Here is a 14,062-nt window from a genome sequence, read left to right on the forward strand (position 1 = left end):
TACAAAATGGTTTCCTGCATAAAACATTCTTGTCAAAATTGATTTGAATCGTATACATTGAAATCGCATCTAACTGTGCCCTGAAATACACAGAAATAAACAAATGTCATTGATCCTTGAACACATACCTACACAACCTCTTTTGGTTGCTAAACCTTACACATATTAGTTTGTGACATAATTATTAAAAAAAAAAACAGTTTTAATGATAAAATTATTTTTTATCCTATATATGTCCTAGGCATGTTATAGGTATTTCTTCACCCTTTGAATATCTTTAATGAACAAGTCGATTCGTATCAAAGATAAACCTTTGATACGAATCATGATCTGTCTAATCGTTATTTTTTTATAAAAATATTATTATTTATGTAAAGCTATTTAATTCTATATAAGTATTAAATTTGCCTTTTTCAAGTTGTTCAACACGATATGCATGACGTAGGTATATAAAATACTTCTTTTCGTATTTCGATATTGTACATGTAATACTAGTCTGTACATGTATATTGAATATCGTCTTTAATTAAGTTCAGATTCAGATAAAGTTATTTTTGTGACGATGGTATGTGTACATATTGTTTTTTATATACAATGTCAGTCTGACGTTGCGCATGCGCGATACAGAAAGTGAGTCAGACCCTCTGTCAATGGCTCAATGCAGTCACTCGCAAGCGCTCTACCTTGCTGCTCGGAATTTGCGCTTTTCTTTTAATTTGTACTTTCAGTTATTAACAGAGGACAAATGTAAGTATGAGGAATTACTTATTATTAATATCAACAACATACAATTCAATCACACTGTTAATATTATTCTAGGCTTGCAACTAATATAACATTGTTAATGCAAATAACCGCACTTATGTTTTTATTATGTATATTTTATATTTAATACCCTTATCCTTGTTTATTATCTCTTGATATGGTGCTTTAACATTATTTTGAATAAATAATATAATTAATGAATAATGAACTTTTTCGCTTCAATTACATTTAAAATAATTAAAATTAACGTAAATTTGTATTGCAAACATGCGTCATCGGCTAAAATCATCGCTATTTCTACCGTTGTAATTTATTTTTCGTTATTAATTAATAAATTGCGACATAAGTGTATGTAGTAGTTTTATTCACTTGGATTAAAATGATCAAAAAGCGTTTATTTATTTGCGGGAGCAAGCGGCCTCGGCATATAAACCTTGCGGCGGCAACATGTTGACCTAGACATCCGTTTTCAGAGATGAGACACCTTATTACAAAATAGGTTCGGAGAAAATAAATTGAGTACAAAATATAATATGTACCTGAAACTAGAGTGTTTCGTGCATTTGTGTGCATGAAGAGATTATGATTTTATAGCGAAATAATTGTATATATATAAAAGCGTTCTTGTGAGGATAATGAACATTGTTTTAATGGTTTTCCTAATGAAATAAAATGAAAGAATAGTATACTTTCACACTTAAACATTTTATAGTTGATTAATTAATTAAATGAATTTTACCTTGATTAATATTTTGTTAATTATTAAAGTCTCAAATATATATTACATATTTTACGTTAAAATGCATTTTTTTATTAATTTGCAGTTATTTTACGTTAGATAACATTTATATTTATACTAAATTTAGATAATAACTATATTCGAAGCGAGATGTCTATAATAATTCAATTGCATGTTTGTATGTTCCCTTGCTTCACCTTCAAATTAGGATTCTGTGTAATAGCAAATTTCTTATGATATTACAGTTTCATTCCATGATGTCTCACAACGTCACTGTCATGAGGATGACCACTACCACGACGGGAGGGAATACCATTTTTTATAATTCCAACTATCTTGGTACACTACCGGGATTGCTGAAACTTGCACAACTGGTAAGTTTTTTGTCTTTATATAAAAAAATATATGTCAAAGATCGTCATGTTGTACGATTTACATCTTTTACATTCATTGATAAATATAATTTATGTATCTAGTTTAGAGTGTCTTTTGAACGAGTATTTCCAATTTTGGCGGTGCAGTTTTTTGAGACAGCTTTTTCTTTAATTATACGAAATATTAATAAGCATTATTAAAACCCTATTTGACTCAATATTATTCGTTCCATATTAGTCTAGTGATATATCTTTATAAGTACGAAAAACGTTTTATCATGAGATGATGATAAAAAAATATGCACAATTCGTTTTAATATTACACAAAGCTTAAAATTAATTTAATTCTCATTATCATAAATATTTAGTTTAAGAATAAAGCGTATCCAATATAATTAAATTTTGTGTTTCTGTAAAGATTTTGAATCAGGATATTAATACGAAATTATAAATCCTTGCGATTTTCCTTGTATTGTGCCCGAATAATGTTAGCGCTGACGTCACCTCATTGTTATTACAAGCGAGTGAGAATTGAGGCTGAGTTTAAGTGACAATGAGCAAGCGATATTGATGTTAGATATATTATATATAGGGTATATATATCTAATATCGTATCTGACTACTATTAATTTATATTTACTTAATATAACACTACAATTAAATTATCACTGCTGTCACGTATGATGGAAATTAACATTTTTTTTGGACGAGCATCTTTATGAGCACATTAATGACACACTTTTTAAATAATTATGGTTAAATTTCCCTTTTGTAATAAATAATAAAAAATATATATGGAAATATTTACATACTTATATATAAAGTATATACCCTTATTATTTCAACTGGCCTTCCAATTATAAAATTAAGTAAATTTGAACTTGTTAATATGATGTAATGTGTAGAATAAACTGACAATTTCTACTGCTGCAAATAAACATTATAAGGACAGTGTGAAGTGACAGTGAGAAGTGTTTGAAGATTAATTAATAATCATTTACAAATATGAACTCATAAACACTCAGCATGAAGTCGAATAAATAAAAAAACCCTTGGCGACTGAGATTAGCTCAGTTTTATTAGGAAGAACACTATCTAGGTTAACATTGAAAGCTAAACCTTATCTAAATACAAAATTTGATCAAACCGTTAGAGCCGTTTCCGAAATACATTAAATATATATACATCAATATATTCAAGCATATGTTTCACGAAATATTAACGCTTCCATCTGACGAGAGTACTTAAATTTTCGTATTTAGCCCGACTGCATGCTCTCCGGCTATTTTAGAAAATCATATCACAACGTTGAGCAGGCTGTTTATATTTGGCGAAGCTAACTGTGGATATGAGTGATCACATCGTTTTAAACCATTTTTTTTACAAAAAAAAAACAATTATAATAAATTTTCTTAATTGTACGGATGAACATTTTACTGTAGAGTCAATAAAGTATGATTACTAATTAATATTATAAATGTGAAAATAACTTTGTATGTCTGTTACGTTTTGACGTCTAAACCGATCCGAGTCCGAACTGATTTTGATGAAATTTCGTATGAGCAAGTTTGAACCCCAAAGGACAGACTACTTCTTTACCTACCTTTACCTACCTACCTCCCCCTATCGTGCGATCGAAGCCGCGGGCAAAAACTTCATATATTTTCTGTTATTTGTACAGTGTACACATACAAACAATTTTCAGATTTTATGTAAACTCCAAATTTTAGCGTTTTTTATAAATGAACAACGCTAATTATATCTTTTTTGAATTATATTTTTTGTTTTAATTCAAATATCGTTTTATATAGCTTTAAAAAAACGACCATTCGTGTAACATGACCACTGTTATGCGTCGAAATTTATTATTTACCTTCATGTAGTGTCCGAACGAACTTTTTGTCTCGGCAAGTTTTGTCGCTAAATACGAGTTTCAGTTGCCAAAACTACTACTTTTTCAACAAGTTTCGGTCGGATGCTACCTGTATGCGTTATATGTAGACTATGTTTATATTTAAAAAAAAAGTAATCATGTTAATACGTTTTTATATACGGTTAAGAGTATTCGGTTTATAATAACGTTATTTTTTTTTTTCCAGTTACTGGGAGCAGCGTGTGTCGGTGTAGTTGGTTACTATTTGGACCCGGGATATGTGCGCTATAATGGACAAAAGCCTGAATTGTTTTACCTTCTAGTTTCGGTGACGTTCCTAATCGGCACGTTTTGTATACTTCTGTCCTGTCTAATGTCATTATCAACAGCCTCAATCATGTCTAAAACTTTATATGTGAGTTCCATATTTAAAATTTTACGTCCAGTAATTTTAGTTTCATATTTGCACAATAACTACAACTAGTTACCTTTGTCTCTTCCTGCCATCAGTATTTTGAAATTAGAAAGAAGAAGACAAAGAATTATGTTACTACAAAAGCTATGTAAAAAGTATTATTATCAAGAAGGTTAATGTATATTATTTTGATTCATAAAAACGTACAAAAAAGAGATATTATTATTATAATCAATTAAATATTATTTGTAATTTTAACACTTTATTTTTTTGTTTACGATACGATAAAAGCTAGAATCCAGAGTTTAATAGCAAAAAATAATTGTATTTATATAATCATGTTAATAATTCTATTATGTGAAACATACCTGGAAAGACATATTTAGATTGTATGCATTAATAAAAAAAATATATAAACTAGAGGATTAAACATGTAAATATACTATATTTAAATATTTGCGAATGAATTCGTTTCCAAAAAATAATAAGTATTTTTTATTTCCAGGAAGTGATATATCACGGCGTTGCGTTCATTCTGTACCTTTCGGCGGGTCTCACTCTTATGATTGAAGTGAATCATCAAAAAAGCAGCTATCGGCGAGATTTCGAACCTTATTTAGCGGCGGCGGTATGTATTTTTATCATTATTTCCTATGATACAGCGATGCACCGCGGTTTCTTACGCGCTAAAACAAGAAGATATATATTATCTGTTTCATACAGTTTGGCATATTGGTTCATTGGTTGGTCAGCAGTTTTTGAGAAAAGTGCATCCAAAAATGTAACGAAAACCCTTAATCTTCGTAATATTTGAATTTAATAGTGACATTTCAATAAGGGAAGAGGTCGTCACATTTCGTCGTCAGTAAAACAATACAGTACACTTATTATAATACATTTTATGTTTATTAAAATAATCAACTTGAATCAGCTCCCTCCTTATTTACCCTTTTTCAATCATCTACCAATCAATAAATCTCCGTTCCTTAAAAGTGTATATTTTTATTTTTTATTTGATCAAATTAATATTTTTATCCGGCCAATAAGTTATGCAAATCTAATACGAATAAAATTAATAAGCTTTTACGATATAATATTTTAGTATGTATTTTTGTGAGATATGTATTGTTCAACTGTGATCGACTTTTGTGTGATGTTGAACACGGCGCAAATAAATTTCATATAACGCATTTGACATGGGATCTTGTACCTCTGACAGATGGGAAAGCCCTGTAATGCAATCACCGGTTTGTTTAATACGTTTTAATAAAATATTAGTGAGTTTGTAATAATATTATTTTAAATTGCCCGATTTGTACTTACATTTCAATCACATATAATAAATAAAAAAACAATGTTAGGAAAGAAATTAAATCATGAAGTGAAATCATTAAAAAGTAGTAAATTATCTATGGTTTCATCTTAATGTCCTTGATTGGGTATTAACGCCACAAGGCTACGTGTAAGTATGTATTCTGTCGTAAATATTACGCCCATAGTAAATTAATAGAAAAATAAGACCAATGACATATAGTGATAATACAGACAAGTGTATCTAATCAGTTTTTTTTTTCATTTAGGTAATGGGGCTGGTCATGGCTGCTCTCTACTTGTTGAGCACAGTCTTGGCAAATCGTACTTATCGCGGTTTTTAATTTTAATACATTACAAAGTACAGGCCATACAGTTTCTAGCTCCTGAATTTTACAATTGTATAAGAATGTTGTAATTTGTAAGTATTTTTTACTGTTTACAAATTAGCTTAAAATGCAACTTGTATGTCATGCTTGCCTTTTATGAAATGAGAACGTGATACTATATATACTGATATTGTATAATGATAAAATATTTAATGAATATATTTTAAACACAGTGCTATTTTGAAAGGGCCTAAAAAGATTACCTACCTATATCTAAAATATTTTCATGAGTAAGTTGTTTTGATGAAAACACGCACGTTTATAAAATATTTTCTATTTATTATATATTTATAAAAGCATATAAAAGTATGTAGTTTGTTTTGTAAATATTAAATAAGTAGAACATACTAATAATTTGTAAATATTTGCTTTTAGTTACATATTCTCATTTTACTTATGTTTTATTTGAATTCAATTAATTATTTAAGTAACTAAATGTTTTGTCATTAAATATTTGCAAATTATTAGTTTTGACAAATGTTACAAATTAATATAATTATTTATTTAAAGCCTCCAAAAATAACACAGTATTGTACCAACGAAAACCAGAAACTCAACAAAAGTTGCTAACAAAAGCTTTAGACCATTCTCGTTTTATAATAAAACATACCATCAATTGAATATATTAAATTTTAATAGCTGTCTACCTGCCGAATAATATTACTTTAACGTTTAGTTATTATTGTACGATTTTCTAATAAGATTTATGTACCTTATTTACGTTAATGTTCAGAAACCTTTACATGCATTTATTTTTATATTCTGTTCCTTTTTTATCCTAGTTATGTTTACTTGGTTAATTTTATATAAAAGTGTAAATGAATTTTAATTACGTTACAGTTTTGAAAAAATTAAGTTACAAACAAGTATAATCGGTTTTTATTAGCATTGAGTCGTTAGTAGTAGTTATACCATTCGTTAGTTAGCAACCGTTATTAAGCAGTTACATGCTACATTATTAAATATCTTTTTCCGTTATATCAAATTCTGTTCTATTTTCAGATTATTTACTTTTTTTATTGAATTATGTATAAAAAGTAAAATGAAGAAATATTGACAAAATTATTCCGTATAATATTAATGATGCTCTTTTTTATACTACGATATACCTGCCTTAATATTATTTTATAAGTAGGTTAAGTTTTATGAAGTTATTTTCGTACGTGTCTTTATGTCTTAGTATATATATGTCGCAGCCAGCCATCACCGTTCGTTCAGCAAATGTAAATTTCTAGTTACATTATCGTATATTATTATATTGATTTTTAAACATTATGTATATATTCATTATTATTAACTATTCATAGATACTATTGTATGAACGACCAGTACATTCATTAAACGTTGTTAAACATTGTTCATAAAACGTTGTATTAGCGTTTAATGTTGTTTAATTTGTTGTATTAAGGTGTCTACTTGTAGTAAAAGATAAGCTCGATGTGACATATATGTAATAAAGTTTAATAATTGTAACTTATTAAAATTATAATAATTATTTTTATTTTATAAAACGTTACTGATATGAGCGATAACTAGTAAATAAAAGTACCTCCATATTATTTCGTTTTTTCCTGCCAAAGCTCGGCATGGAATAACAATTTGTACTTCCTTTTGATACTTATAATATTTATATTTATATAACTTTTAAAATATATAAATTTACCTGACTACTATTTTATTTTGATATCCTGAGTTATTATTGCCATTAGATTATACATGCTGCCGAAACTTATTTTTTTATTTAATATTATATAATTGTTGATTTAATCTCATATGCATTGGTCTTTTCATCGTTGTGCTAGTGTGCCTATCTATATAAGCTTAAAAAATTATTAGCTTTTTTACACTAAACGGGACTTTCGTTAACTCAAAATGATGCTAACATATTGAACAATGTTGTTAGTAGGCCTTAAACAAAATTACAAATACAATATAAGCTAATAAATCTAGAAAATAAAAGATAAAGTTGAAAAGACGTATCTTAAAATTAAAATATTTCGTGAAGATAGCTCGTAAAAAATAGAACGATAAATACTAATATTTAGTTTTTTAAGTTAAGAAATAAAGGTTACAAGGTGGTAAACATTAACCCCAAAATAGAAATAACCCTCCGCGTAGCGCTCGTGCGTGTACTATTTTTACTGCGTGCCAGCGGACGCGCGCGTCTTATTTAAATAACATTCATATACAGTTCAGACGTGTTATTCCTGTGGGAACATATTTGTATTAAAGATACAAAAAAAATCAACATATAAAAATATTGAAAAAGTTAGGAATCCTTTTTAAGACAATTGCTATAAAACTTTATCAATCTCCTTGAAAAAATATGGGTTAAAGCGTGGTTCATCGAACTTTTTAGTTGTAAACGATCACAAAACGTCTAAAAATATTGTGTGTGACTAATGCCGATGTGTAAATGGTGAAATATTTTAACTCTCCTAAATTTCCTGTCGGTCCATTAACGTGTGCTGGTTGGGCTTTGTCTGGACACGCTCGTCGTCATTTTAGAACGAAAATAATAGACAAAAAGCAACTTTAATTATTTGTATAAGCATAATGACTCGAGGCCCTACTATAGTGCGGGTGGCTCCAAGTGGTAATAATGGCAGAGGTATTAAATGCTGCTGCTGCCGTTGTTGCGAATGTCTTAACTTGGGATATTTAACTTCACAGCATGGTGCTTTAAAGTTGGCTGAAGCGGTGAGTATTCTATTTAGTACTATTTATTTGTTTATTGTTAGATTACCTATTTAAATAACACATAGTATTAAAATATATACTTGTCTTTTGAAACAAATTAAATATAGATGTATTATAAACTACAAGCTTAAAGACTCCGATTACTGTACATTTCTTATTATCTAACTAGGTTAATCTATTCAAATTCTAAGATTTATTAGACCTACGTTTTTGTACTATTGGGTGAAGAATAGTTTAATGTGAGAAGGAACAAAAGCGTATTGTGTGTTATTTTTATAAAGTACTTAAACAATTTATGAATATTAAAATATTTCAGTTGCTTGGTAACTTTAGCAGATTCTGTACCAGCTGATCAAACAACTGTTTTCTTCGATCTTGAGAACTATAGTGTCTAGTAATTGTTCACTAAAACATAAAAGTTTAAATTTCATAGCCAATGTTTAATTGCAAAAGCAGCCACAGTAGAGCACCAGTAGTACTGGTGGTAGGGCTTTGTGCAAGCCCGTCTGGGTAGGTACCACCCACTCATCAGATATTCTACCGCAAAACAGCAATACTTGATATTGTTGTGTTCCGGTTTGAAGGGTGAGTGAGCCAGTGTAATTACAGGCACAAGGGGCATAAAATCTTAGTTCCCGAGGTTGGTGGCGCATTGGCTATAAGCGATGGTTGACATTTCTTACAATGCCAATGTCTAAGGGCGTTTGGTGACCGCTTACCATCAGGTGGCCCATACGCTCGTCCACCTTCCTATTCTATAAAAAAAAAAAAAGCACACGTATATTTGATCCGCTGCAATATTATCAACTAAGCTCGAAGACACCATTTGCTGCACATTATTGCACGAATCATTTAAATGATTATTGACTAACAAACCGTAAATCCACACGTGTTAAAAGTGTATTATTAATGTAATAACAAAAAAAACACTAATATCGAAATGTCCAACAACCGCGAAAATAGTTATTATTATTACACTGATATACTCAATCATTTTAAGAAATAAAGTCAAAGGTACCTTATAAACACAAAAAGACAGACAAAATTAAAAGTACTTGTTTTGGTTTATGAATTAAAGTTTATTATTATATACGTATTATTATTTTAAAACCAAACGCACACACACACGTTTCAATTATATTTGTTTGCGTGGATAAATTATTAATTATGATAAAATTATAATTGAATGTTTTACAGATGCTAGGAAGTTTATGTCAAAGTCTGTTAGTAAAGTATGGGTTATCAGAAGCGAGCAGCATGGGCTCCGCGTTCCATGGCTTCCTGACGACTGCGTCGGCGTGCCTGCTGACTACTGCTCTGCTCATCGCCTGCTATGTGTTGTCATCCAATTCTCAACATTTGATACGACAATCAGTTTTCGTTAGTATTTTATCGTTAATAAATCTTATCATATTATGGTAAAGAAAAAATACACCTATTGTCACGGGTTCAGAATTATCATTTTGATTTCAAACAATTATTTATTTTAGGTTTCATAGGTATGTTTAAAAAAAAATTTATACGTAATCTCCTCATTTCGCTGGTGACATAATCAACCTTTCTGCACCAACTGGGTACGGAAGGCGGAGGACAGGGAGCTTTGACGCACCTTGGGAGAGGCCTATGTTCAGCAGTGGACAATGATTGGCTGTTGATGATTGATGATAATCAACCTTTAACATAATAAATCTTAATTTGTAATAAATTAATCAGTAAACTTTAAAAATCAAAAGGTTTTTTAAATTGTTTTTATTTTTCAATGTATTTCAATACTTTTCTCCGTGTCTCTTTTTCGTTTTTTGACCCATATTTTCAAAACTCTAAAACGTATTTTTATAATTGTAATCGGCTGTAAATAATTTAAAAAAAATCGCGCGAAATCATAAGCAATTTCAGAAACTTATAAAATCCTATACGTTAAATTTTTTTTATCTGTTCTTTACAAACTATCCCTCGTAAATTTGTTTATGAACAATAATAATTAAGGCTGAGCGATTTTATTTTATGTAAGGTATGCAAAAGTGAATTATAGACAATATATAATATATTACAATATGTATGGTATGCAAAAGTGAATTATAGAGATTTTATTAAATGTGGATAGTGGCACTAAGATTTGAAATTATCTCAAGAGCTATGTGCTTAATGATAACCTTATTCGCTTCTGTTAGAATGTTATCTTTTGAAATCATAAAGTGGTTTTAAAGTATCTTTACTTCACTTAACATAATAATTGTTTTTCTGAACGTAATACGCATATTATAATGATTACATATGTATATACATACAAGGTTTTAATATGTTCTTGTTTAAGGTATCTCCTTTAGCTGAAATCCAAACATGTACAATTCTAAAACCTTAAATAAATAAAAAAACACTTTTTTTTTGTTTATGGGGATTTTCAATTGATTTTCATTCTTCATCAACTCAACGAATTGCGCAATTCATGGCAAATAAATCGAAAATTTAATTATGCGCAAGCATCGCTGAGTATTAATGTACTTAAAGGATCCAAGATCCCTAATCACGTTGACTTTTTAGAAGGGGTTAAAGTAAAATGATATTATTTTTGGCTGGGTGGGGCCCTTTGGCTGACGGGCTCTCTAGGTCGGTACCTTCTAGGCCTAGGTAGAAATCCCGGGCTGGTGGAACAACCTCCAGACATCTTCCTCGAGAGGACAGTACTCGCATATTTATGAGCTGTTCCCTTTTACCTTCATTTTAAAATATACATACTATATATATTTTCCCATTCTTCTGTTTTGTTTCCGCAGGAATTTGTATTCAACGCTGTGGCTTGCTTTATGTATTTATCGGCATCCTCTTACATGGGCGTGGCTGTTAATATATATCTGTATCCTCGCTACGCGCTTGTCAACATGTATGCAGCGTATCCCGCAATGACAGCAGTATACGTAAGTGTCAATCTATATCTATAACATATATGAAAAAGAAATGTCCTGACTGACAGCAGACAACACACGCCCTAAACTAAAACTAATATATACTGAATATTAACAGTAGACCTTTGTTTTGTAATCTAGAATCCTAAGAAAAGATTCTCCGACATTTGTATTTTAAGAGGTTAGCCGTTTCTTCTCAATTTGATAGGATTGCCCAACGAAGCGTATTCAGCCGTGTTATACTTAACACGTCTGAATACGCTTAATTGGCGTACTCGCCAAGAATAATAAAAATGGTTATTTACACGTTTATGGGATAAGAAACACGTGTCGCACTGATAACATATAACATGTTTATTATAATAATTATGATATTATTTGTTAACTTAAATTTTCGCGGGGAAAACCACGATGGACAGAGCTGTACATGTATATACAGTTCCATATAAACTTATATAATATTAAAATTATATAATATATATTTCATCGAGAAAGATCAAACTGGAATAATTTTAATTTTTTTTTTATAAGAACCGTTAGCAAATCCATTAGACATTAGAATTATATCTGGTTTTTGTTGAACTCTTTGGTAAAATATTATGACATACACACAACAACTTATATACATTTTTATTATCATTTGAAAATATCAATAGATTTACACAAAGTTAACATGGCTGTCATCAGATATGCTGGATATCAAAAATAATTTAATATATTTTGTTCATTCAAATGATAGATATAAGTATGATTTAATAATACATAAATTATTAGTGTGTGTGTCAAACATTTGCACATATTTTTTTGGATCAAATTCGAACATTTTGGAATTACAACAAAACAACTTTTTGGAATTATACATTATTATTATCTTCGTATATTTTTCACGAAAGTGAAGTTTCATTTTCCTTTTTTTAAATATTAATACTAAATTATTAATTATTAATAAAATATTTATTTTTTTTTATAATTAAATTAATATTATATAACATATATAATATTGTATTACTCTCACTAAATTATTGATATTACAAGAACGACGAACAACCTACATAAATACTCCTAATATTTTCTTTAAAATTGTAAACATTTCTCTTGTAAGTGACTGTATTGTCTTTATTGAGGAATGAATGTCTATAATTGAAACTGAAATTAATATTATCAAAAAATTTTAGTTATATATAGCAGAAGAACATTTAGTAATAAAGTAAGTTTGTATGTAGTATTTCAGTAATTAGATACGTATTTTTTTATTTTTAGTACATTGGTGTCGTCGTTGGAATACTTCATGGAGTGGACGCTTACATATCCTATAAATATCATAAAGGAATACGATAAATGGACGAACACTCGGTCTAACCATTAAATAGACATTTGAAGTTTCATTCTAACATTTAATAAAGCAACAGTGGTAACGAGACTCAACACAATGAACATTAAAACTTTACTAATTATTGTTCTCAGAACTATTTACCTCGTTTAATGAAATTCTATTATTTCATTGATTTTCCTTTAAAGGTAAGGACTAGGGCACAATCAATCTTTACGGCACTTTTTATATTGTGCAGTGTAAGAAATAAAAAGTGGTCTTAAAATGGCGATGAGTCATAAAATAATATATTTTTTTATTTAATTAATTCGTAAAAAATAGTAACATAAGAAATTGCAAGAAAGGCTTAAATATTGATTTGAGTAGTAATTAAATACTTATAATGTATTTGCATTACGAAAAATGTATCTTTACTTGTGACAGTGTATTTCTCAGTTATCAAAAAACATATGAATTTTTTAATCATGTAATCACCAAAATATCTAAATAAGATAAAATAACCATTAACATATCTTTCTCATCTAGATATGAGCGAAATTATAATTAGATGTTTAATAAATATTAATGAGTTTATTGAATAAAAAATGATTATAATATATTTTAATTCATTAATCTATTATTTAATTTTTTATATCTATTAAAATAAACTGAAGTCTGATGCTGTTTCTTTATACAGTCCATTGTTTTTGTATACGCCGGAGTCAGTACCTGCGTCGTACCAGGTACGAGCAACGTCATTCGCTGATAAAGCATGTTAACTAATAAATGTTAAATTATACCAGTATGGCTGCTTTTATAAGTGTGGTAGTAGAATATACAAACAACAACACCGATTAGAAAGCTGAACGGAAATTATATTATGATGACGTAATATAAGTTTTGTCATAACATTTTCTGTCAGTTTTTGACAAATATTGGCATGTTTATAAAACGTATTGCATTTAATTACATAACAATTTGATTGCTTAATATTTCATTGTATATTATTAAACATTTCTATTATGAAAATATATTATGTTCCAATTACGTTTTACCTTTAGATGGTAACAACTTACATACTATAAATGTGCAATTTTTCAAATTTATTCTTGGGAATTTTATATAAATAATGTTATGGTAGAGAATTTGTATGTTTTAACGCGACAATTTTAGATAAGTATTAATAGTCCAATTTGGGAAAATATTTTTGTGTTATACTATAATGCAACCACGTACGATCCGTGATTCATCCTTCGTTTTTATGGGATATGGTGACGGCAGTTC

General features: G+C 28.9%; 2 protein-coding genes across 3 annotated transcripts in view; both read left to right on the forward strand.

Moving 5' to 3' along the window:
- LOC126769926 (protein singles bar) overlaps nt 1–13,324 on the forward strand; it is a 79,789-nt gene extending 66,465 nt beyond the window's left edge. Inside the window, exons 2-5 of one of the 2 annotated variants that reach the window (XM_050488911.1) lie at nt 8,204–8,566; nt 9,764–9,946; nt 11,341–11,481; nt 12,730–13,324. In XM_050488911.1, coding sequence (XP_050344868.1) covers nt 8,423–8,566; nt 9,764–9,946; nt 11,341–11,481; nt 12,730–12,807 — 546 coding nt within the window. In that variant the 5' untranslated portion in view covers nt 8,204–8,422 and the 3' untranslated portion in view covers nt 12,808–13,324. Of the gene's footprint in view, nt 1–8,174; nt 8,567–9,763; nt 9,947–11,340; nt 11,482–12,729 lie in introns of those variants that run through there. The other variant, XM_050488912.1, reaches the window with a different exon arrangement.
- Nucleotides 635–7,536, forward strand: LOC126769928 (uncharacterized). Its single transcript, XM_050488916.1, has 5 exons — nt 635–747; nt 1,750–1,878; nt 3,978–4,166; nt 4,672–4,794; nt 5,747–7,536. The coding sequence occupies exons 2-5, from the start codon at nt 1,759–1,761 to the stop codon at nt 5,819–5,821; spliced, it is 507 nt and encodes a 168-aa protein (XP_050344873.1). The 5' UTR covers nt 635–747; nt 1,750–1,758; the 3' UTR covers nt 5,822–7,536.
- Nucleotides 13,325–14,062: the final 738 nt, after the last annotated feature.

This window comes from Nymphalis io, chromosome 8 (genome assembly GCF_905147045.1).
Source record: "Nymphalis io chromosome 8, ilAglIoxx1.1, whole genome shotgun sequence".
NCBI classification, from domain to species: domain Eukaryota; kingdom Metazoa; phylum Arthropoda; class Insecta; order Lepidoptera; family Nymphalidae; genus Nymphalis; species Nymphalis io.